This window comes from Haliaeetus albicilla, chromosome 13 (genome assembly GCF_947461875.1).
Source record: "Haliaeetus albicilla chromosome 13, bHalAlb1.1, whole genome shotgun sequence".
In the NCBI taxonomy this organism is placed as follows: domain Eukaryota; kingdom Metazoa; phylum Chordata; class Aves; order Accipitriformes; family Accipitridae; genus Haliaeetus; species Haliaeetus albicilla.
The window spans coordinates 31,795,074-31,821,561 of NC_091495.1; the positions used below are offsets into that span (position 1 = coordinate 31,795,074).

A 26,488-nucleotide genomic window follows, 5' to 3' on the forward strand; every position below is an offset into this window, starting at 1 on the left:
TTACTACAGAGCGTAGGACTCCCAACTAAAGAGTAGTAGTTCATTGTAATACATGAATGTTCCATTAATGTTCCTTTGTTAACTTTCTGTTTCAACAGATTTTAATATACCACTTACAGTAGACATATGCCTGACCAAAGAGAATAATTCAAGTTCCGTGAAATCTACTCAGGAAAAACTAGGCTTAGATGGAAGCACTCGTTCTTCTCTTCAGACTTCTTTAAAACTAAATCCTCGATCTCGAAAAAGTGGACGTCTGCGCAAAACCACCCATCGTTATTCTGTGCGAGATGCAAGAAGATCTCAGCTGTCCACTTCAGATTCAGAAGGCAATTCTGATGACAAGACTACTGTAATAATGAAACACAGACGCTCCCAGTTACTGCAGCCTTTTTTAATGTATCCAGTTAGGGACAACTACCCTGTAGGTAGAAGTGATTGCCTACCTGTGGAAGCGATACCAAGTTCTAATCCTGATGCCCCTACTCTAGAAAATTCCAGCAAAATTATTCCAGCACATGAGCTAAACCCAGAGATGTTGAATGAGCCAACTGCAGGAATTACTGAGAGCAACATGGATAACTCTCCTTTTGACTTATGCCATGTCTTACTGTCTCTCCTAGAGAAAGTGTGCAAATTTGATATTACTTTAACTCACAGTTCTACTCTTTCAGCTAGCGTGGTGCCCACATTGACTGAGTTCTTATCAGGATTTGAAGACTGTTACAATGTAAGTAGTAACACAGAAAATGAAGTAGTTTCTGCAGGGTGGACAGAAGAACCTGTGGCTCTGATCCAAAGGATGCTCTTTCGAACAGTGCTGCATCTTATGTCTTTAGACATTAGCAATACAGAAACAATGCCTGACAATTTGCGAAGAAATTTAACAGACTTACTTAAAGCAGCATTAAAAATCAGAATTTGCTTGGAAAAGCAACCTGATCCTTTTGCTCCAGGATACAGGGAAACACTACAGCAGCCAGTTCAGGAGGACTACATGTTTTCTAGATACCATCACAGAGCCTTGCTTCTACCTGAGGTTATAGAAGGAGTCTTGCAGATTTTGATCTGCTGCCTACAAAGTGCAGCCTCCAATCCATTCTACTTTAGTCAAGCTATAGATCTAGTTCATGAGTTCATACAGCATCAGGGATTTAAGCTGTTTGAAGTAACAGTGCTTCAAATGGAATGGCTGTGTATGAAGAGTGAGGGAGTAACTGGGGAAGCCTCAGAGCATCTGAAGGCCTTAATCAACAGCATCATGAAAATAATCAGCACTGTCAAAAAAGTGAAATCAGAGCAGCTCCATCAATCAATGTGTACAAGAAAGCGGCACAGACGATGTGAGTACTCTCACTTCATGCATCACCACAGAGATCTCTCTGGGCTCTCTGTATCTGCTTTTAAAAACCAAGCTTCCAAAAACCCCTTTGAAACTGCTGATGGAGAAGTTCATTATCCTGACAGATGCTGTTGCATTGCTGTTTGTGCACACCAGTGTTTGCACTTGTTGCAACAAGTTTCTTTGAGCAGTACCTGTGTTCAAATTCTCTCGGGTGTACATAATGTAGGAATATGTTGTTGTATGGATCCAAAGTCTGTGATCGTCCCATTGCTTCATGCTTCCAAGTTACCAATATTAAAAAACTTTCAACAGCACATATTGAACATCCTTAATGAGTTTATATTGGATCAGCTGGGTGGAGCAGAAGTTTCTCTAAAAATTATACAGGCATCATGCAATATATGTACTGTTGACTGTGATCAACTTGCTCAGCTAGAAGATGCCTTGCAGGGCAACCCTAATGATGCTGGTGTTGCATCTAGTTCCTCTTGCAGAGTTCAGGGAATTCTGCCTAGCAGTGGATCTGAAGATATGTTGTTGAGATGGGATGCATTGGAGGCTTATCAGGATATTGTTTTTGAAGAAGACAAACTACGCGGCATGCAGATTGCAAGCCATATTTGCCACTTAATTCAAAAGGGAAATGCAGTGGTCCAATGGAAACTATATAACTGTATTTATAATCCTGTGCTTCAGAGAGGGGTTGACCTAGCTTGCCATGCTCAACAACTGGGACTAACTACAGCTGATAAACACACATGCAGTGACCATAGCCAGTGTTTGCCTTCTGAAGTACTTCAGATTTATTTGCAGATGCTCCCTGTGTTGCTTAAATCCAGGTTGGTTGATTTTTCTGTTTATTAATGGAAAACATACTAATTATGTACAGAGCTTTGTATATTTGTTACTGATCAGAACATAAGTTTTATTTGGACTGTAGGGAGCACTTGGGTATTGCAGGGGTGGCAACAAGGTAAATGCTTGAATAACATAAAATGTAATCCTAGATTCATAAGCCATAGAAAGTGAGGGCTGTCTATTGATGAGTTAGTTTTTTACAAGCCAAAGTGTGTAGAAAGAAATAAAATTCTTTGTCCAATGTGACATGCTCTTTGCCTCTTCATTCCTCATACTAAAGTGAGTCAGGAATGTTGAACAGATTGACATGTCACTTCTCTGTAGGAATTAGACTACTTAGTCTTCTGATCTGTTTCCCTTTTTCTTCTAGAAAGGTCTTCATAGAAACTACCTTTCAAAAATAAGGCTTGAGAGCTTTCCTTGTCCTGAAATAACTGTTTCCTAATTTACAAAATCCTGTCCATTTAAACATAAGGGGTTCTTTTAAAACAAACCAAAACACAACACCCACAAAGATTCTTCCAAGGCATGAAATAGAAACTTTCCTATTTACTGTTGAACTGATGAAATAGTTGTTTAATACAATATATGGAAGTTTATTCAGAATATGAATGTGTCCTGATTCTGATCTTTTCTATTGGAGTCCTCATAAACTGAAGTGAATTTAGCAGGGTTATCTGAGACAACTATAAAGAATAGACTAGTATTCCAGTTTATGTAAAGGATTGTCTAATAGATTTTTAACTTTTATCCTAACCTAAACTGTATCAGAAGCTATTAATTTCTGAAAGTGTACTTGGTGGCAAAGAGGCAAGAGAAGTAAAGTTTAGATTAAAACAACGTTTAAGATATCCTGTTTCCTACTGGCTTAAAGATGGGAATATACAAGTAAGTACATGATTCATTTGATTCTAGATTGTGTAACTCGGTTACAGTAAAAGCTGACCCTGTGGGAAGGAGATGGGAGGGTAAGGAAGGTGGATGTCTACAAGCAAACATAGTACACTCTGAAGCTTACGTATCCTTACCCCAAATTCTGTATGAACTCAGTGTAATACTCGGGCAGTAGGAAGAAGGGAAAAATACACTTGGAAACAAATATACTGAAAGATTTTTTAACATTAGACACCCTGGCATAACAATTGCACAAAAAGTTCCTTGAAAGGTATTCCTGAATTTTATCTGAAATGCATTGTCCATACAACAAATAGACATAGCTAGTAAAATGTCTTAAAAATGCGAGTTTATTTGAGAAGGAATCTCTACTTTCTGGTGAAGTCACAGAACTGAGAGAAATAAAGATATTTACTAGCTCCAATTGCTAATAAAAAGTTAGGGTAAGGAAGTATCGCTAAGGAGCAAATGTCATAAATGAAGTTAAACATCTTTAATGTATTGAACATCTTACATTTTTGTGGTCTACATTTTAGAGGTTAATATTTCCTACATTATATCTTACCAAAAAATTGAATTTTTACTACGAGATGGATGATGCTTACTTGGGATTCTACAGTACTGCAACAAGTTCCTCATCTCTTTAATTTAGAGTTCAGAGTAATATATTGCAATTACTGTAAACATGATCAGTCCTTGGTATTACTCAGGTGTGTGGAACAGAGGGTTATTTTTGGATAAGATGTGTGTCATCTGAATAACATGAATTTGTGGCTGATCTGTATGGTAACTTATACTTTCTCTTGCAGGGTAATTAGAGACTTGTTTCTGAGTTGTAATGGAGTGAATCAAATGACTGAGTTAAATTACTTTGATACTTTAAGAAGTTATTCTTTGAAAGTGTTAGAGACTTTGATACTCTGCCTTGGTGATCAGCAGAAAGACCAAGCAATGCCAGAACTGGAAGGCTTGAACAGTGAACAGAAGGAGTCTACATCTGACTTGCCTGCTTCTCTTTGTAGCCAGCATGCTGTTTCAGAAGTTCCTCAAAGCCTGAGCAAGTTTTATGCTGGCTTGAAAGAGGCTTACCCAAAAAAGAAAAAGTTCGTAAGCCAAGACATTCACGTCAACACAATAAACCTATTCCTCTGTGTTGCTTTTTTATGTGTAAGTAAAGAAGCAGATGGTGATCTGGATTCAGCTAATGACTCTGAAGATACATCAGGATATGATAGTACAGCTAGTGAGCCATTAGGCCACAAATTACCGTATCTGTCACTGGAAAGCCTTACTTTGCCGTCTCTGGAACACATTCACAGGGCTGCAGATATTTGGTCCATGTGTCGTTGCATCTATTTGTATAGTTCAGTTTTCCAGAGACAGTTCCATAGACTTGGAGGCTTTGAAGCGTGCCGTAGATTACTAATTTTGATAATTCAGAAACTTGCAAAAAATACGGAAAAGGAACAAGAAAAGAGGGAGAGAGTATTGAGTGAAAGCAGCAGAAGTTCACATGGGAGTCCTCGTGGTGAGCGTCTCAACAAGGATGACTCTGTTCAGCTGGCTAAAAGCAGAGAGGTGACACAACTGGAGCTCGATAGTTCTGACAGTCTTGCTGGTGCAGAACAGCTGGTCTCTGAATGTGTCTCCCGCAACAGCTCTTTGAGTAGGGAACACACTTCAGTTTCTTCAGTTGCCAATCTTGAAGGGATAAGGACTTCTGTAAGAGAAGAGAGTGAGTGGGCACTTCAAGGTATCAGACTTCTAGAAGCTCTGCTGACAATCTGTCTACACAGTGCAAGCACCATGCAGCAGAAGATGGAAGGGGAGATGTTTCACCAGGTACTGTGCAACTTCCCTTAGCTTGCTTTACTTGTATTTGTTATGTACAATGTTATTTTAACAGTAATTCAGTCAAATGTTCTTTTAGAGTTGAAACAAGTTTATGCTCTTACTATGGTACCATATTTTTTTGTGTAGTACTGAAAGTATACAGTTAAATGATGTGCTTAGTCAGGGGTAGTGGTCAGCAGGCAGGAAAGAATGAGAGCGGGTAGATGAACAAACTGGCATTGCTGTTTCTGCGGCACCTTCCCACGTGTCCACTTGTCACTTTTTGTATTTGGTAAGATGCTGGTAAGGATCCTGTACCCCTTTGCTTGTTCTCCAACATGATCTTTGTCCTCTGCTCTTTTGGGTTGGATCCCTGTTCATGCCAAGTCCTGGCTTCTTGGGGACTGGGAGAGAGCCTTCCAGAGCGGCAGATCAATCCAGGCTGGATGAGCTTTCTACCTTGCTTTTTTGAACTGTATTTCTGTTTTGTTTTGCGCGTATTAGTTACAATTTGGGCCAGCATGGTCAACATGGCTAAGGGCTGAACTCAGCATCAAACGCTGTTTTCTGGATTAATGTATCTTGAGTCCTGGGAAGACTGTGATCCTGGCAGGCGAAGATTTTGGTTTTCTGCATAAAATGGTCCTGACTAGAGAAAAGGGATGGTTTCCTCTGACTACAAAGGCAGTAGTGGATATAGACAACTGTGAATTGCTGGCTGACTATGCCTGTATTTTTTCTGGTCAGTTATGGCCTGCTTTTTCTGTTGTTTTTTTCCCTGTGTAGCCTATTTGTCCAGCCTCACGTTCTCTGGAGGCTGGCTGAGCTGATGGGCTTTGAACAGTGGGAGAGACTTTGGTTTGGTTTTTTTGGTTTTTTTTTTTAAAGAGTATTCAGTGGAGAATGTGTTTGATGGGTAGGATTGAAAGAGCTGTGCAGGCAAGACGTGAGCATTATACATAGTGACTCACATGTCGTGTTTTTGATGGTTCTGAGCAGAGCATGGTGCTTGAGAAGGAGGAGTATTAGGGCACAGGTACTGAAAGGACACCTGAAAAAACTGTTACTTAAGCCTTAGAGGTGAACTAATTCAATGTTCCACAAAATGTTAATTCACAGAAGACAGCTTTAGTGTGCTTTAATGTTTTAATTGCTCTTGCTAAATAATGAATTTTACTTGGCAGTTTGTTTCAAAAACAGGAGGAGTTAAGTACAGGAGAGAACTGGAAACTGGAGTTCTGTCTGGCCACTTGCTATTTTTGTGAACTTGGACATGTCACTGTCTGTCTTGTGAACCTCTAATGTTTTGGTGTGGTTTGAATGCATTGTGTACTTGAAACTGTTTCAGAGATGTTTATTTTTGAAACAGTGCTTTCACTTGCAGTGTTTGGGAAACAGCATGTTGCCAGATTTTTTTCAGTGTGCAGATTGCTGAACCAACTAAATCTCTGTCATGAAAAACAGGATGAATCTTTCTTATTGCAAGAGGTTGGATGAAGTCTGATGGTTTTAGCTGAGAAGTCAGATTAGTGTAGCTGGAAGGGGAAGTTCTTAAATGAAAGTATTAGACCATTTCTGTTAGCCAAAACATAATAACATGAATCAAAATATTTGTCTCCCCCAAAACATAGAATACCTGTGTGGATGATATCTTACTTCAAATAAGAGAGCAGCTTGCTCAATCAAAAGTGATAGAAACTGACTTGGCAAAGCCTCTGTTTGATTCACTGCTTCGTGTTGCGTTGGGTACTTTTTCTGCTGATCTGGATCATTCTGAAGAAAAAATTGAAAAGGTATGAAACACTGACTAAGTCTAATTCTAAATACCGCAAGGTTTGCTGAGTCAGGTTTATGTTGTTTGGGTCTATTTTTAAACTCGATAGGATATGTTTAAATGTGTTTGGTTACTGTGGCTGTTGAACGTTAATTCTCTGATTCTCATATGTAAGCGTGTAAGTTGAATGCTAATTATTGATATGGTGCCCATGTTTACTGCTCAGAAACGAGCATGCCCCAAAAAGGAGCAAGCTGTGTTACGCTTTATGGACATACCTGAAACCTGATGTTCTCTTCACTCTTTCATCCCAGAGCCGAGTGTGACACAAACTCAAAGGGGGAGCTTCAAACAGGGATATTGACTGATCTTAGTGGCTGCAGACATATCTTTACCTTAGAGTGAATGTCAAGGTGCACATTTATGGTGATAGTGATTTTTAGAAACACAGTTATGCTTAATGCATTGGCCACCTGCTTACCAAAGCTTTGGTCAGGTAGTTAGTAAGAAAAATCGATCTTTGCAGAATCCATTTTTTATGTAAGAATGGAGTATTCTTAACAAGTATCTGAAGTTTCTTGAAAGCATACGATTAATTTGTTTCTTTTGCGAATGGGCTTGGAGAAAATAAGCAACTGGAAGGTTCTAAATTACTTGCTTTTATGACCAAAGATAGTAAATTTGCTTGATGTGTTATGCAGACCCATTACACTGAAAAGGAGCCAGTGTCACAACCTGGAGATATTTCTGAAGAAACTGAAGAATCACAGTGCTGTAGTCTTAAACCTTTTGCTGAAGAGGAAGGATATGAAGCAGATAGTGAAAGTAACCCTGATGATAGTGAGACCAAGAATGAAGGTAAATGTGAACTTTCTGAATATACAAAGCAGTCTTTATGACATAGCAAAGCTTGCTTGTCTTTTGAGATGTACAAAAATAGGGTGAGGATCAGAGACCTTTAATAGATATAAATAGTTTAACTTGTTTATTTCAGTAGGATGCAGTTATAGATGGAGAGATGATGAATATTCTTACTGAGTGTTACAGGAACTGTTCTGTGTTGGTTGTCTTGGTTTATGTGACTCTTGCTCTAAAGTCATGTTGCTCAAATGTATTATTGTGGTCTAGAAGCAGTTTTCTCCAGAGATGCTTATCAGTAGTTTGCTTGAAAATCAGTGCTTAATTTTTTGTTTAGTACTATAACAATCTGGTAAAAATTAGCTAGTCTAATTATATCATAGAATCATAGAATACCAGGTTGGAAGGTATCATCTCTGCTGATGATGCCCTTGTTGATGCAACCCATCATCCTCTTAGCTTTCTTTGCTGCAGCAGGACACTGTTAGATCCTATTGAGCTTGTTGTCCACCAGGACCCCCAGGTCCCTTTCCAAGGAGCTGCTCCCCAGCCAGATAGATCCCAGCCTGTGCTGCACTCCTGGATTATGTTTTCCCAGCTTACATTTGTCCTTGTTGAACTTCATAAGGTTCTTGTTAGCCCACTTTTCCAGCCCATCCAAGTCTTCCTGCAGGACGGCTCTTCTTTCTGAAGTGTCTACTTCCCCACTCAGTTTGGTATCATTGGCAAACTTCATCAGGGTACACTTGATCCCATCATCCAGATCACTTAAGAAGATATTAAACAGTGTTGGGCCCAGTATTGATCCCTGGAGGACCCCACTTGTGACAGGTTGCCAGTCTGAAAAGGAGCCATTTACCACCACCCTCTGGGTGCAGCCTGTCAGCCAGTTCCCCACCCACCACACAGACCACTTGTCTAGACCGTAATGCATCAGTTCCTCAAGGAGGAGGCTATGGGCAACCATATCAAAAGCCTTGGAGAAATCCAGGTAGACAATGTCCACCGCTCGCCCCACATCAACTGAGCAGGTTACTTTGTTGTAGAAGGCGATCAGGTTTGTCAAGCACCATTTGCCCTTGGTGAATCCGTGCTGGTTTTTCCCAATCACGTGCTTCATTTGACTTGACAGCCCCCTTGTGATAGAATGTATCTCTTTATATTCATTCAACGACTGATGTGCACATCTCTTCCTGTATTCTGTTTGTGTAATTAATTTTGAACATGAATTTGCTTTAATTTTTTCCTTTGTGCTGAACGTCTGGATGCATATGTTCTTGTATGAAGTCAGCACGAGCAGTAACAGCCTTTAATAGAACTGCATTCAACTGCTGCTGTTTACCTGTGTGACTTGGCTTTATCAAGAGATATACAACTTTTTGAAAGCATTTCTGAATTAAAATTTTAACCTGAAATATTTCCATGAAACATTTGCATGAAACATATGTCTGTACCAAATAATTTTTTTAAGTAACCTGTTTTAAAGTCTCTCCAGGATGTAAGAGAGGCTTAAATGTTGGGTTTTTTCTTTTTTGATTGTCATGCAAATATTCTGTCATGTGCATTGTCTGAATTAAATAACTAAACAACTGCTTCCCCCAGCCTTTTAACATGAAACAAAATAATGTAAATTTATCTCTTTTCTTGGCAGGCTCAGAGTTCTGTATAGAAGCTTCAGGCTCTATTACAATGATTTTACTGTCATGTTTCATGAATTGCATATTTCATCATTACTTATGTGTGTCCAGTTACCAGGAAATGAAGGCACATAGTTAAAGAGCATGTAATAGGAGAAACTGCATCCTTGCCCTTCTGTATTATCAGGAAAATACAAAAATCTGAAGCATAATAGAAGATTATACTAACTTCTGAAAACTGCTTATAAGCTAGTGACCATTTTTGGTTTGTACCTATGAAAAGGTTGGAGAAAGTATGTGTTTGGATGTTCTGCTTAAATCATGCAAACTGTATTCAGTTGAGTAAGTTTCAGTAAGACAAGTGTTTTCTTTCAGGAGCAGACACAAAAGCAGAACTAGGATGTACTGGTCCTTCAGGTTATTTTAATGACCTAGCTGAAAACATCAATCAAGGAGAATTAATGTATCCTGAAATCTGCATGTTAGAATTAAACTTGCTCTCAGCTGGTAATGCAAGTTTAGATGTGCTTGCTCACGTGTTCCAAAGCTGCCTGAAAATCATCAGCCAGAAGGAGAGAAATGCCACTCTACTTATAGAACAGGTAAAAATGTTACTAAACAAAGGCAACAGCTTAGCAGTTGTATATCTTATTTTCTTCAGTTCTATAGTGTCAGTATACCTAATAGTGATCTCAGAAGTGTTCTCCCTTGTTATGGCATTTGATAAGACCTGAAACAATGTAAATGACTGATATTGCCAGATGCATTGCATTTAAGTTACCAGAAACTATAGTTAACTGGTGTGTTGGGAGATATTTGACCTACAAAGCTTTTGAGTTTCACAGTTGCCTTACTTTATCAAGACTGTTCAATCACTAGGGCTGTAGATACAGATTTCATGACCATCAGGCCATAGAAAAACAAACAAACCAAAAATCTTCTTGTATATGTATATATGTAAACATTCTAAATTTATATGCATTCAATATGTACTTTTAGAAACTTCCAGTGATGTAGCTCAAAAATATTTCATGCTTTATTAGAAATTAGTTATGCATACATTGATGTCCTCATAATCCTTTGGAATTTCTGATGGTTAGCTTGTTTTTTGTTTTCTAATAACTAAATTGAGTATGTGTCTTTTGCAAAAGAGGGAAATATGGTTAAGTAATCTAAACTTAAAGTGCTTGTTTATATAATCATTTGACTAAGAAGCAAAGTTAGTGCTTTACAGCTTAAACCAAAAGCAGGAAAGGAAAACATTGTTTTATTTCAGTACTCCAACTCTGTGTGTGAATTATTAGCTTTAAATCACTAGCACTCTTGTATTTCTTTTTTCTGAACTTCAACACATGAAATTACTTATAATTCAGAATAATCTCATTTTCATTTTTCTTTGATGTCATTCAGAAAGGGCAATCTATCAAACTAATCAATTTAGATATTTTTCAAATTACCTTTATCTAAGATGCATTTGTGAAGGATTATCTTAATACGCAGCTTTGATTTTTTTTTTTTTTTTTGTAATTACTTTTTAAAGTAATCTTGCATAAAAAGGTTGGGGAAAGGGTGAATTTGCCTTCAGTATTGCATCACTATATAGCAACATGCTATATTTTGTCACAACCTGTGAAATCCTGTGATTTTGTTATGGGGGAGAAGACAAGGGACAAATGGCTCCAAGGTTTCTTTCTAGAATCATTTGGATTTCAAAGTCTCCCTTCTGCAACTGAACTGTAGAGAACATGAAAGAATGTTCATTAGCAAATATAAAAAATATTTCCATAATTCAAAGTAACTGGACTTGTCTTTACTTTAAAATCAATAGTAGACAAGACTGTGAAAGAAATGATTTCTTAGTTCTTTGAGCTGGTATATATTCTTCAGGTATTAATTTTCCCTCTATTTTTTTAACAGGGAGCTGTTAAACTTCTTTTGGGAGGATTTCTGAACATACTGACACAAACAGAATCTAGTTTTCATGGTGAGTTCAAGGTCTAAGTAACTTAAATATTGGGGTTTTTTATAACAATGTATACACACTCAAATTCTTAGTTCACAATGCAAATGCAAAATTGACAAAGCAAATACATTGGCATGTGTGAGTTTATGCAGCTGCTGCTTTAACTTGTGACAAGTATCTTATCTTATGTATAAATACAGGGTTATTTCTGAGCTAGTGGAAATCTGTTATTTAAACACATGCTGGCAGATCTGAAAATGATAGTTGAAATCATAAACCCTACGGTGACAGTGTTAGCAAACATTGCTGGGAAAAATAGCAGTTATCTTACTGATTGCATCTGACTCCATCACAACATAAGTTTTTTATTTCAAATTTCTTTGTAACACAGGTCTTAGTGATGTCTTGATTGAGTTTTCTGGCAAGAAATAAAATGGGTAGCTAATCCAAGAACGTGGAAGCAAATTAAATGCTTGCCCTAAGGTAGCTTCACATAATGAGGTTGCTCCATAGCAGGAGATGATGTAAACCCATCCCAGGACTTTGATCCCTGACTTTGTGGGGAGAGCCTTTGCAATGTAGATGCTAGGTTCCCAGACTTTCAGACTCTACTTGGTAAACCTAGGAGCCAAACTTGATGTAGCCATCTAGATTTATTCAATGAAATTTTGAATGATAGTGTATGGAAGTACTGTTGGAACTCACTAGAATTCATCTTGTAGTCATTACTGTTTCCCGAATTTGAAAAGTTTTCACAAAACACTCTGAATTCAAAGTTAATCTTTCCTCATAATAGTATGGGATAATAATTTTTAAAGCTTTCAGACAATTATTTTCAAGAATATTGTTTTGTCTCCTTAATTTTAGCATGTCAGGTGGTGCTGGTAGACCTGTTAGTTTCCTTGATGAGTTCACGGACATGTTCAGAAGAGCTAACTCTTCTTCTGAAGATATTTTTGGAGAAGACACCTTGTACGGTACGTATGGAGTAGCACATAGCAAAATTCAGAGGCTTAATGAGAAAAATGAAGCAAAAAGAAACTCCTTTTGTGCCCAAGAATTTTGAGAAGTAAGGAGACTGTAACAGCAACATTCTAACTGATCAGAGCAAATAGATTTTTGGTTGTTGAAATAATTCATTCTCAAAACATGAAAAGGAAATAGGAGATAAAAGAGAGGGTTTTGAAGTGTGTGTTAGAGTCCTGGGAACTCTCCTCAGCATAAGAAAACAAGATTCCTCTTGAGGAGACTGACATTGTGGTTATGGATGACAGAACACTAACGCTGTAAAACTTGAAGTCATTCCTTTAGAGTTATAAAGCATCTTGCTATTTCAGGAATGCTTTAGCAGCAGGAATTACTTGCAAAACTGTCTTAGGTTGGCTTGTGTAACACTGGAATCTACTGCTTATATGGGCTATACTGCTGAAATACCTCTCTGTTGGTTTGTGTGGGAGTTTGTAATAAAAAACAAGGGGAAGGAAATAAAAAAAAATACTGTGGAATCTGAAATAGTACCAAACCAAACAAGGAGACACAAATCAATTTCTCAAAGGTAGCTTGCAATAATTAGCTAAGTAACTAGAGAAACTTTTTGCCTTAAAGGCTCAAATAGTTTTGTTATTGACTATGCAATAACGAAGTGATGGGCTGTGTATACATTCTTAGCTAGCCACAAACATGGGGTAAAAGGTGTGGTCTTTTGTTGAGGTATAAGTTAATCTGTTAGCACATACCAAATGTGAGATAAGATTGTGCAATGACCACCTGCTGTGGTTCAGTTGATACCTAAGCATGGTAACTTGAAGATTGATCTGCTTTGACTAAATCCCCAAACCCTTGGGCCATAGTCTGTTGAAGTTGCTACTTGATGCTTTGTAAATGTGTGTCAGTTTGGATGTGGAAGTCTACCTTTGGGAAAACACAAATCCATATTTAAATCAAGAGTGGGGTTCAGTCTAGTTAGATGACACAACTACATGGTGTTAACAGTTCGATTTTTTTTTCTCATTTGTTTGGTTTATTTCTTCTAGGAGATACTACTCAAGGGTGTATTGAAGATTATAGAAACTAATATTTACATGAACCCATTACAGTATCTTGCCTTCCCTTTACTACACAGCACAAATTTGAGTAGTTGTTCTTCACAGAAATCTGCTAGCACTTCCAACAGCAAAACTGCTGGACTACTAAAAAGAGCGAAATTTTCACAGAGTAAGAAAGAGGCAGATGGTGAAAATTTGAGTCACCAGCTGCTTTCTTCTTGGCATGTAGCCCCAATTCACTTGCCTTTAGTTGGACAAAACTGTTGGCCACACATGTCTGAAGGCTTCAGTGTCTCACTGTGGTTTCATCTGGAGTGTGCTCATGAAACGGAAAATTCAACAGAAAAGGGGAAAAAAATCAAGAGAAGAAGCAGACTGGTAGCTGTGAGAGAGAACAGCTTTGACAGCACAGGTGAGGATATAGTACTTTCTGTTTCTATTTAGGTAGCACTTAAGGATTCTGGTTACAAGTATTACTCATTGATGTGCCATATACCAAAGGTTGAATTCTTTTTTTCTTATGATGGATATTAAACAGGAGTTGTAGTCTTTCTGATTTTTCTTTGACTACTGCATCATATACCTAAAGGTAAAACATTTCCAGCCTTAGTCCTTATGTTAGGTTAATGTCTGCTTCCTTAGAAATTCAGTGTTCTCGCTGAATTTGTAACTTCAGTAAAATGTCTTTACGCTACTTCATGTTATGATGAAGAAAATATTAAATGCTGCAGCTGAAGGGTCAGGTGGAAAGATGGCTCTCAAGTTTATTTGGTCTCATGTATTGAAGAAGCAAGTGGCTTTTGTGTTCTTTCTCTTCAATAGAGAGCTAGTAAGTCTTTGTGATTTTGGATTTAAATATTGGAACTCTTAGCTAAAAGATGCTCTGAATCCATCAAGTCAGAGCCTGAGGCTGATTCAGTATGAATCCTCTAACTTTGCTTGTGTGCGCACCATTGTAAATGTCAATAGCTATACAACATTTCTGTTATACTTTTGTAAAGACCCACCTGCTCCCAAACTCTTTTGAGCAGAATCTTTTGGATTATAATTTATAGGAGGAAAAATTCCTTAAGTTATTTAAATGCCTCCTACTCACAACACTTGGAATACCTTTTACTGTACTTTTTTCTTTTTTACTGTATTTGAATGAAAGGAGGGAAAACCCAGTCCTGAACCTTGGATCTCACTAGATCTGCTTTTGTTAGAAGGTCTGTGCTTTTGCTTGGTAAAGTAAAGTAAAAATATTGAATGCAAGATCATGCTTAAAGGGTAGTATGATTTATGAAGAAAAATCTAAATATTTCTTGGTGCACACTAAGACTTACAGTTCCGCATAGGAATGTAATATGATATGGCATGTTGAAAGCATCATTGAATTAGAGTGTATTCAGAGGATTTACATGATTACAAACAAAAACATGTGCCAAGTTAAGTCAAGCTCCTTTGTTTTGGTTTACGAGACCTGGGTCTCAGAATTGTGCATATTAGTCAGCTTGCTTTAAAAAAAAAAAAAAGAAAAGAAAAAAAGAAAAAACACCCAACAATCACCCAACTAAACAAAACCAATTCTCTGCAGTACCTGAACTATTTCTTTTCACACTTGATAGCTGATAGGACAGGCATTGTTGTATTCTAATTGTGTATAAACATGTTTATATTTCCAGAAGAAACAAAGTCTATGGGAATGGAATACCTAAGCCTGGGAGATAAACTTGTTGAAGATGGGTGTATTCATATAATTTCACTGGGTTCCAAAGCATTGATGATACAAGTCTGGGCAGACTTGAACACTGGAGCATTCATATTTCGGTATGGTATATTAGTCCAGAAGCAGTCTTGTGAACATATATATTGTTACTTCCAGTAGTAGCTTGCAGAGAATACTGGTGGAGAGTAGAGAACTAATTTCTATATTAGAGTCATCTTGCACACTGATGGCAACATCAAGTAAGTTTATTGCATATAGAACTACAGGTTTACTTGCTTAAAGTGTTAGTCTCTGGTCTTGCATGTTTCATGTAGTCATATCTAAATGTCCAAAGTAAGATGTAAGATCAGTCATAAACCTAATGCAATGCAAGGTAGCAGTTCAAGTATTAATGAAGTGACATAATAAATGTGTGAAGATAAGAGCTTTTGTAGCTGTAGGTTTTCATACCTCAGGTGTGAAAATTGCTGTTATTTAATACTTACTATGACAATCTTGGTTTTAATCTTCTGAACACGTTTTAGCCCTAATTTAGTTCTCATAAGTAATGTATCCTTAAAATGGGTCTAAAGGTGCAATTTTAGAACACTTTATTTCACAGCGTTCAAAACACCTGCATTTTTTCAATAAACTGAATTTAACTTCTCTGTAAAATAGAGATGATATCCTTATCTTAAATGTAAGCAGATTGATGCAAACAAGTTAAATAACTAAGTTGAAACCATACTGTGAGGATTTCCCTAGCTTACATTGAACACTAAATATAGCATTGCAATCAAAAATTATCTGTGAAAGTTAAGGAATGCAATCTCAAAGTAACTGAGACCAAAAAATTGCAGATTTGGGGCTTGAAATGCAAATTTGAAAACAAACACACACACTTGTTTTTCTTTTTCTGTTGTTTTCGTAGTATGTGCATGGATCCAAATGATGAGATGAAAGCTGGTCTGCTGGCACAGGCTGAATCTCCAGAGAATGTTTTCTGTGTGGGCAGGTGGCAGCATTTGGCAATAACATATCTGCAGCAGCCAGAAGGCAAGAAAAATATCCACGGAAAGCTGCAGCTGTGGGTTTCTGGTCAGAGGTAAAGTATACATTAGTTGTACCTAGATATTTATCTTTTTAAAAAGATGTTGTCTGGTAGGAAAACATCGGCATTATTTTGGCGCAAGCTGAAGTTACGGTTGAGTAGTCTTCTGGGGGTAGGAGAGGGGTGCCTTACGCTGCTAGGAATTCCCTAGAAATAATCAGATTTGTCTTGATTGCTTTGAGAATCTTCAGTTCGTACTGTTGACCAATGCAGACATCAATGTTTTTCTTGATCACAAATAAGTGAAAGAGGTAAGTAATACAAGATTTTGAGTAAGATCCAAAAAAAGCTGTGGCATGAAGTTAGCTGTGGGCGTAATGTCTCTGGTTAAGAATCTGAACTAAGAAGGTATAGTTCAGGTACTGGCAATGTTGTTGAAAGTAGGAATGAAGAGGAGATAGAGAAGGCAGTCATTTTTCTCCACTGAGAGAAATGAAGGGGGGAAAAGTTAAAAAAAAATTTCAGACAAGACCTGACCTGGCAGTGGGAGGTACTGCTTCCTCCACTGAAAACTTAAGGTCCATGCTCCGAAGTGAGGTACCTGATGCTAGGTTGGGTGGGCCTGTGCCTGCATGAAATATTAATTAATTAGAGAAAAAGGAATTTCTTAAATATCACAGTTTTTTATCCTTTCTTCCTAAAGTCCAGACTATGAAGACTTCCTTTGTGTCCCAAAGATGAAGCAGGTGGTCAAAATGCTATGTTGTAAAACAATTAGATGTCGTAAAACAATTAGATGTATCACAAAAATTCTTTACTATTCCTGTAGAATTTGGTCAGTAAACAGGCAATGTTATTAAAGACATTCCTAAAACTATATCTAGGAAAAAAGCTGTTGCATGGTTTTTATTCCTGCAGTTAAACCTGGAATTGTGAGTTATAATACTTGTTTCACTTTGTTCTTGAAACTACATGGAGTCAATTTTTAAGCACCTTGATTTCCTGCCCCTCATTGTTCAGTCTGTGCATACTGATATGCAATGAAGTCCCAATATGGAGATACAGGGGAAACTAAAAATACTACAGTGTTCTGCACATGTGCAGTTAATGAGGCACCTCTATATATAGAGTTACTTGCCAATTTGCTAATAGTTAGGCTCTTCCAGGAAGCTTCAGAAGACCTTTACAGTCCAATTGGTCTGTTTATGTAAATGCACATAAGGTTAATTAGCTGCTTTCTGAAAGCATCAGGCTTATTGCTTGTGGCTGTCCAGCACACTAGCTCTGACAATGTTCCCTGGTATAAGCAAATCCTCAAAATGGTATTTCCCAGCATATGTGAACCACAGTTTTCATGATGTGCATTAGCATATTCAAAGGCCTTTGGTGCTTTAGGAATAGTAGAAATTATTGAGAATTTGTGATATTTTAGAACTGTGTATAGTGTTATATACAGTTTCTTCTTTGAGGTCAGAGGGAAGGAGGAAGGAATTTCAGATCTAGGATATCTGGACTGTATGGCAACCATAGTTGGGACTCTATTCCTCTGTTCTGTGCAGTATTTGAATACATACATGATTATGTAACTAAGTTTTAAGGTGCCTAGAGGTTGAAGATGGCTTTGGTAATTTAATCTTGGTAACGGCATGGCTTCTCATCTACTAAATATTAAAATCTATTTTAAGCCTAAGCCAAATACCTTAGATAGCAGTTTTGATCACTTCTTAATATTTAAACTTGCTTCTTTATATGTATTTTTAGGAAATGTGAGATTAATTTAGATTACGCACTACCAAGGAAATCAAGCTTATCATCTGACAGTAATAAAACATTTTGTATGATTGGCCATTGTACATCGTCTCAAGAAGAATTGCTTCGATTGTTGGGTAGATGGAATCTTGGAAATCTGCTTCTATTTAATGGTACTTTCGTATGCTTTTTTCCTTGAATAAGTCTTCATTTCCTCTTCCCCCTCCAAGACCAAAGGCTTAATTTGATTATTTTTTTTTCCTTTAACATGCCAAGCTTTTACAATAAAAACGACAATACATTCTTTACCAGCATAATATATCAGGGAGAAAGCAGGCAAATGTTTCAGTATTTGGGTACTTCCTTATGTGTCCTTTTGCCGCTATTCTCTTGCTTGCTTTTTAGTGCTGTAATTGGCAATTCCAGTTACTTCAGCGTTGCATTAAATTTCTTTAAATAACACCTTGGGGTAGGGGATGGAGAGATGGTGGTACTTGTCCTGTTTTTTTCTTAAAGCATTCAGTCTCTCCCAGCTGGAAAATTGATTTCACTTACCTGCTTCTAAACTACTAGTTTCAAATTACTTAAAGCATCTTAAAAAGTAAACAAAATCTGAACCACTGACTACTCTGAGTTAAGCATGCTTATTTTTGAATTCAGAAATTCTGAATATTTCTGAACTGCTGAAGTTACTTTGGGGTTTTCTTAGGTGTATAATTTTTCTCCCTCCCTGGAAAGCTTTGTCCAGCACTTCAGGGTGTTTCCTTGGTGCTGAAGGCTGGAACCCTGCTGGTTCTCATCTGGCATTCCTTCATGTGCAGTGGTCTGGTCAGGGCTACTACACAAGTGAAATTGGTTTGCCAGGGGGTGTGGTGCATGCAGGTGCGGGGGGGGTGTGTGTGTAGGTACAGTGTATTTGTGCAGGCCACAGGTGAGATGCTTGTCATAAATGTAAGCTCCACCTGGTGGATCTACATGGTCTGATTACAGTGTGCCTACAGCCAGCATAATTGATGCATCCAGCGAGCACTGGATTTACTGCTATACAGTTGTCATGCACCCGTACATCACAGACTTGGGTCCTTCTGGATGCTTCTTTTGAATTTGCATTCTCACAAACAGATGACCTGCAATGTGCTGTCCAGAAAGGGGAGGGAGGTTCATTTGGCCTTCTACTTCCTACTTTTTTTTTTCCTCCCTGTTAGTCGTAGTGAGCTTTTGTTGTTGTTGCATCCTTCTCTGTTACTCTAACCAGCTCTCCATGATGTTGTAGCATGCTGTTGCTATCTGTAATCTTGCTATGCTTTGAAAACTTTGAGGAGGCTTGGAGAGATTACTTTTTTCAATTTAAAAAAGTGTAATTGATTATTCAGAGCTGATGGTCTTCAGTTCGTGCAGATCATTTTTCTGACTTGGTTTCAGTTGCCTTTGCCACTGAATTGATCCGGCCTGTGATGTGTCAGAAGTCATTGATCTACAGGAAGTAGCTAATAGCAAGCACTGGACTGTACTGATTGTTTTTCATCAGCAGGGCCTATGAAAACCAGCCAGCGATCTTCCCTGTAAAGTCTTTGATGCAGTCTCCTAGCCAATGCATGAGTTTTGCTTTATTGTATACTAAAGACTTAACAGCTTCTCTTCTGGATTTTAGGTGCAAAGATTGGACCAGAGGAAGCATTTTACTTATACACATGTGGGCCAGACTTCACATCTGTAATGCCTTGTAAATATGGCAAAACATTGACTGATTGCTCTAAGTACATAAGTGAAGAGATTCTACAATGTGAACAAATCAAAGAACTCTTTATGGCAAAAAAGGAAGTGGATGTTGGGCCTTTAATTGTAAGTTTCTCCTTAAAAATGGTTCTTAATCTCTTAGCACTGATTAAGAAACTGGGAACACATTTCCTGCTGTCTCCCAAAGTGCTTCACTTTCTCAAAGCAGGCAGGAGCAAATCCAATTCTCATTAAAGTCACTGCAGGGTTCTTCCCACTTATTTCAGTGGGAGTTGAACTCCACACAAGGTGGCCATTTCATCTTGCTTTAGGTCGAATTCTGACAACTTCTAGGTGTTCCAGCATCTATAATACTGCATATTTAATCTATCAGATAAGCAGGCACCTCCAAATGCTCTAGAATGAATATGTAGCTCTTCTCTCCATTAATGTAAAGGTAGCCAAGGACAGCTTAGTTAACCTTCTAACTTTACAAGTGAGAGGAGAGGAGAAATGAGATTTATCTGGCTTTAACAGGAAGAAAAAGACTTCATCCCAATTCCATGAGGGTTTTGAGGGAGTAAGTCTGCATCAAGTTTGGGTGAAAAGTCACTTTCCAGCTGGCAGATCTTAGCTTCTCTCATCTTTCCTGACTAAAGCAGCCCTGCCAGATGGAGGCGTAACTATAGTTAAACTAGAAAAAAGAATAAAATAAAACTTTCTTACCATCGAGCCTGCTATATTTGGGGAATTGTCTTCGTGCACTAGTAATTCCTGCTCTATGAATTGTTTCCACTGGAGGTATTTTTCTGATCTTGTTCTACGGCAGCTCTGTAGCTGTAGCCAAAAGGTCATTCTGTCTGGATGTGTGATCCTTCTAAACAACGGTACTAAATTTTGAATAGGTTAAGAAGGAATGAATGGAATAAGTAAAAAGCCTAACAAATCAGTCATGCAACTTTTAAGCTTATTTTGCGTAACAAAACACCAAGTAACCAGAGAAGAGAACTATGTGTTCAAGTGATTAATTAATGTCTGCATTTTTGCATAAATGCAAGTGCCTTAAATGTAATTATTTCTCTATTTTAAATAATCTCCCAAATATTATCATTTTACATTTTCTGTGAAAATGAGTCAGTTACTTTCGAGAGGAGCTTTTGTTTTGGTCTAAGTCTTTTCATCAGTAATGAAACTTCTATTGAGATCCTTGTATGGCAATGCTGATTAAAGGATAGACTTAAGACAAAATTTGGAGAAATTCTGAAAAAATAGCAGATAACTTTCTATTTTGGACTCGCCACTTTAGAAAGGGAAACAATTTGCCTAGTAACTCTGCTCATTTTCTTTTAAATTTGTCAGTAATTTTCTTTTTATGCAAAATAGTTGTAATTCTTCAGATGGTAAGAGGGGGATCCTTGGTGGAAATTTTTAGTGCTTTAACTCTGTGCTATAGCTATTGTATACATTTGTTAAAATTGTTGCATTTTAGTGCACATCCATCCACATGAAACTTAATAGCATGTTAATGGTAAAGTAGAAATGAACTGCCAGAGTTGCTGCTACTTGCTGTTAGGTGGCTTTTGTGTGTGGCTTTTTGTGTTTTGGGGGTGATTTTTTTTTTTTTTTAATTAAACTTTCTTGAAAAAACTTAAACTTCTCTTGTTTCAGGAGAGCCTTGCTGTTGTTTATACTACATGCTGCCCTGGTCAGTATACCATATATGAACCTGTTATTAGACTAAAAGGTCAAGTGAAAACTGTACCTTCTCAGAGACCTTTCAGTTCAAAAGAAGTTCAGAGCAATGTATTGGACTCTTACCACCTGAAAACACTTCAGCCTGTTGAATATAAAACTCTTCAATGTATACTACATGAAATTGGAGGAACTGGTGCATTTGTTTTCCTCTTTGCTAGGGTAAGGGGATTGGAGGAGGGGGGTCTATGTGTGTGTTCTCCCATATAAAATTTTTCTTGTATCTTGGGTAGCAAACCACATATTCTAGCTGCCTTGATCTAGTCTGCATGTGATTTTTTTTTTTTTCTTAAAGAAAATCTGTGGAAAATACCTGTGGCATAACACAGACTGCATCATGCAGGTTGTCTTAAATTGGAAACTTAATTATAATTCTATTATGTAATGTTTTTTGTGATATTGCTACTATGTAAGATGTGTTGTTACATTTTGATTCAGAGTTGGGGCTTCTAAATGTCAAAAGAGATTTTTAGGACTGTTGTAGAACTGATCATATTTTTGGCCTCTAATTTTTAAAGGCACTTAAACTCATTGCATATCTTTTAATGCTTTAAACACAGGATACTCACAATGCAAGTATTAATCAATGTAAAACTACATAGTGTGCAGAGCTTTCATTTTATCTAATAAATAGTGAGAGCTTTTTCGAGAGAACTGTTCAGCCATGTTCAAAGTCTTATCCTGTCTAAGAAAAAAAAAATCATCATTTCAAAAATACTAAGGCTATGAGCCCTAACTTAGATACTACTTAACTGTGACATTTACATGGAGAGGCTAATATTTGTGCTAGGAGTCTCTGAAGTACTACAGTTAATTAAAAATACTAATGTAGGCCTAAAACTTGTTTTGTATGTCTCTGGCAATGGTAGTGTTCTGAAAGGTGTGTGGAGAGTAACAAATGCACATTAGATTAGAGACAGCCAGGTATTCAGACTTCTGGCTATGAAGACACTGTGTGCTGTAATTTTAACATTGATAGTGAAATCTGAGGAGAAAATCCTTACTTGTGTTACTGTGTTACATAAATTTATGCTAAGTATGTGCTACAGACCCTGCTGTAGACTCTGTTTGCATCAATAAAGCAAGCAAACAATAGATCAGCTGCCAGACAATACAGGTATACATGTGTATAACTAAGTGCAGCAGAATTAACAGGTGCATAGCAAGGGAACCTATAGGAACCGAAATTCCATTCATGTGAGATTTTCTTCTTGTACATTTTTGGTAAAAATACTATTTGCTCTTTCTTGGGGTTCAGGAATTGTAGGAAGCAGAGAGTGAAGAACGGTGCATGGTCTTCATCTATCAAAATGCTTGTCTCTTTATGGACAAAATAAAATTTAATGTTTGATATGTCCAGGTAGAGATAGTCTAGACCTTCATGAACCTTAATTTAAAGCTTTCCTTAAACATTAGGAAACATACTTTTCTAGGGCAAACAACAGACTTTATTCTTATTAGTGGCTTATGTATTTCATGACCTTGTGACTTTGTAGTATAGCAAGAATAAATTGGTGCCTCATACTTAAATTTTATTTAGAACAGATTTTTTTTCTTAAAAAGGGATTCTTGTAATGGGACTTTTATTTTCTTAGCAGATAATCATTTACCACAATTGGAATTATCACTTCAGATATAATATCTAAATGTACACACATAGGCAAAAATTAGTTATGTGCATAACCTCAAAATCTTTAAAACAGATTTAATCCGGAAGTTATGATTTAAGACTGCAACAGAGTTTTAAAGGCTTTTTTCTAAATGTTTCTCATTTAAACTGTTTTATTAAATTTGCCTTTTCTTCAGGTTGTAGAGATTAGCGGCTGTGAAGACACTCAAGCTTTAGCACTACAACTTATACTATCTTTAACAAAATACAATCAACAGAGAATACAGGAGATGGACAATTGTAATGGTTACTCTATGATTCGTCGAGTGTTGATCAAACCAAAATGCGTTGTTGGATTTTGCATGTTGAAGGTAGAGTGCTCTTTTAACCTGATAGTTTGTTCAATGTTAGCACCAATTTAGAAACTTCCCTGTGATTTTAATTCTACATTTGAAGCTGGCTTCGTAAAGGCAGAGCAGTGATTTGGAGCAAGCTCGGTCTAGGAGTGTTTTGCCTGGAACTAGAAAATCTTCCTAGGTAAGGGGAGAAAAAGGAAGTGTTAAAAGACCCTGATTTCAGAGGAGATGGGGGCAGGGGGAAGCAGCTTTGTTTCTCAGAGTTCTTCAAGTAAGCTTAAACTTGTAAGCAATTAATAAAAATGTTTGAGTGCACCTGAAAATATTTTTTAAAAGAATTTGTACTGGTGTTATAAGAATGAAACCTCTTAAATGCCTCCAGTAGCGTTAAACTCAGTAACTATTTTCAAAGTTGACCAGGTAGATATATGCCTCTCCTGTCAAGAGTTTGATGTCTCTTTAAACATTTTTTTCGTAAATTGGATAGGACAGCTGTACTGTTTTGTGCTTATGACATTCAAAGAAAATTCCCCTCTCTTTAAGACTCTTCTTGAAGGATGCTGCAGTGATGAGATTCTCTATATAAATGAAAATGGGCAATTCCTGCTTGATACAGATTCTACTGCAGTTATCCAAGATGTTCAATTGTTAGAAAAGCTGCTGCTTGACTGGAAGATATGGTCTAAAGCAAAGGTAATTACTTTCATTTTGGAAGGATTTTAAGTCTAAAAGTCAATATTTAAGAAAGAATGAAGTGATACAGGATTATGAGGTCTGAAATTACTGACATCTAACTGGAGAAATGAATTACTAAAATTTTCTAAAATTAATGGTCCTTATTTTTCTTTGAATAGCTGGTAGTAGCATCAAGCTCCCATTATCAATGATGCAGGTAGTCTTAGTGTATTAAATTCTGTAAATGTAATGTATGTAAATGACTTGTTAGTTGAGTGGAATAATTTTTTAGGGAAATTTCTTAAGACTGAGGAACACCTGCTTCCCTTTGGAGTAAACTGTTGAAAATAGCCATCTAGTGTTAATATAGCAAGGAGTATACAAAACTAGTTTTAGACAAGAAGTAATTTTTTGTAGCTTAATCATTAAAATATGCTTAATTTTATATGAGCACAACTTTCCTAGTTTCTAGTTCTGACCTCACCATTTGCAGTCATTTAGTCTCTCAGGTGCAAAACTAACTTGACTTGGTTATGTTCCTAAACTGAATTTTTTTTGCTTTTTTTTATTCTCAATGTGTAGACTCAGAAATATATTACTGAAGCCATATTCCTGTTTTGTTTTTGTTTTTCAGCAAGGTGTTTGGGAAACTCTGCTAGCAGCTCTAGAAATTCTTATCAGAGCTAACCATCACCAACAGATGTTTAATATTAAACAGCTGTTGAAAGCTCAAGTGGTACATCACTTCCTGTTAACTTGTCAGGTTCTTCAGGTACTTTGAGATCCTATTTTGTGCTTGGCAAAATACTCAGTTTTAGTTACGCAGGGCAGGGGAAGAGACTAAATGCTATAGGAAAAACTACTTCAGTAGACTGTCCCCTTTCATCTTCAACAGGCATTGTTGCTGTAAACTGATACAGTTCCTTACTGGGTGCCGTATTTGCTGCTGGACAGAAGGGGCAAGAGATTTTAACCATCTGGTACGATTTGAAAACCTAGTGTCATGGTTTAACCCCAGCCAGCAACTAAGCACCACGCAGCCGCTCACTCACTTCCTGCTCACCCCAGTGGGATGGGGGAGAAAATCGGGGGGGGGGAGAGGAAGTAAAACTCATGGGTTGAGATAAGAACAGTTTAATAGAACAGAGAGGAAGAAACTAACAATGATAAAAATAACAATAATAAAGTGGCAATAATAAGAATAAAAGGATTGGAATATACAAAACAAGTGATGCACAATGCAATTGCTCACCACTTGCTGACCGATGCCCACTTAGTTCCCAAGCAGCGATCCCTCCCCACCCAGCTCCCCCCAGTTTATATACTGGGCATGACGTCACATGGTATGGAATACCCCGTTGGCCACTTTGGGTCAGCTGCCCTGGCTGTGTCCCTTCCCAACTTCTTGTGCCCCTCCAGCCTTCTTGCTGGGTGGGCATGAGAAGCTGAAAACTCCTTGACTTAGTCTAAACACTACTGAGCAACAACTGAAAACATCAGTGTGTTATCAACATTCTTCTCATACTGAACCCAAGATATAACACCTATACCAGCTACTAGAAAGAAAAGTAACTCCATCCCAGCTGAAACCAGGACACCTAGGCACTAGGTTACTTGCACAATCCATACATGAGTAGGAGCTGAAATGAGCTGTGACCCCTTTCTAAAGACCTGAGATGTCTCTTACTAGTTCAAGTCTTCATTACTGAAAAACATAGATACTGTGCAAGTAGCAGAAACTGTCTGTCCTGTATCTCACCAGAGTTAATAGGGCAACTGGCCTGTAGTGCCCAGTCTGAGCACTCCTCTCAAAATTTTGATCCAGTAGTAGCTTCTTCCATGGCATGGAGATAGTATTTCTAAAAGGGACTTGGGGGAAGTGCTTCAGCCCTTTGATAGATGCTTCTCAAGAACATGATTTTGAAATTATTTCCTGCTTATAGTACATATCTGTTTGTGAAAATATGTGTTGTAACCCCTTCTTTCTACACTGTTTTCTGTCTTACATTCCTTTTTATTCTGAGTTTCTTACTCTATCGCATGAAATGCATTTATTGGTTTTCCCTTTTTAATGATTTTTTTTTAATGTCTCCTTTAATCATTTTAATTGCTGTAAATTTTGAATTTCTTCATTTTTATGTGGTGTTCCTTACTTTTGGAACTTGTGGTATAGTTTACTTTTAAAATTGTATATTAATGTAAATGCCTAGATACAGAATGTTGCATAGTTATTTTCCCTGTCTTTTGGACATGAGTACAAACACTACTATGCATGCCTTTTGGGGAAAAAAATTAAGTTCTTGGTTAAAAAAAACTACTGAAATAGGCCAACAATTTTGCAATTTTGGGGGAATGATGGAATGGAAGATAAAATTGTATAAACCATTCTCTTTGAAAACATCACTTAAATTAACTTCATTTAGTCTTCTCTAAATGTCACCTCTTTCTAAATGTCACCTTGGTGCTTGGGTACTAAAAAGACTGCTGTATGAGAAGTTAGAAACAAGTTAATCACCATGATGACCTTACAGTGAGGTTCCCCACAAGTTTCTTGAAGTCCTGTTCTAAAATCATGGTTAGGTTAATAGATTTTTTTCAAATAGCCATTGTCAAACTATACAGAATGCTTGATCAAGCTGAGAGTTCATTGATAATTACATTAATAATTTCTGACATGTATGTTTAT

At 37.3% G+C, this 26,488-nt stretch overlaps 1 protein-coding gene across 3 annotated transcripts in view; it reads left to right on the top strand.

Annotated features, from left to right (window-relative positions):
- Positions 1-26,488, top strand: part of LYST (lysosomal trafficking regulator) — a 93,379-nt gene that overhangs the window by 29,057 nt on the left and 37,834 nt on the right. For all 3 annotated transcript variants that reach the window (XM_069800703.1, XM_069800701.1, XM_069800702.1), the window contains exons 5-20: positions 99-2,184; positions 3,907-4,939; positions 6,562-6,723; positions 7,406-7,562; positions 9,575-9,801; positions 11,117-11,183; positions 12,030-12,139; positions 13,196-13,619; positions 14,872-15,016; positions 15,826-15,999; positions 17,707-17,867; positions 19,346-19,536; positions 21,079-21,324; positions 22,969-23,142; positions 23,671-23,820; positions 24,437-24,574. In XM_069800703.1, the coding sequence (XP_069656804.1) occupies positions 99-2,184; positions 3,907-4,939; positions 6,562-6,723; positions 7,406-7,562; positions 9,575-9,801; positions 11,117-11,183; positions 12,030-12,139; positions 13,196-13,619; positions 14,872-15,016; positions 15,826-15,999; positions 17,707-17,867; positions 19,346-19,536; positions 21,079-21,324; positions 22,969-23,142; positions 23,671-23,820; positions 24,437-24,574 (5,645 nt within the window). The remainder of the gene's footprint in view (positions 1-98; positions 2,185-3,906; positions 4,940-6,561; positions 6,724-7,405; positions 7,563-9,574; positions 9,802-11,116; positions 11,184-12,029; positions 12,140-13,195; positions 13,620-14,871; positions 15,017-15,825; positions 16,000-17,706; positions 17,868-19,345; positions 19,537-21,078; positions 21,325-22,968; positions 23,143-23,670; positions 23,821-24,436; positions 24,575-26,488) is intronic.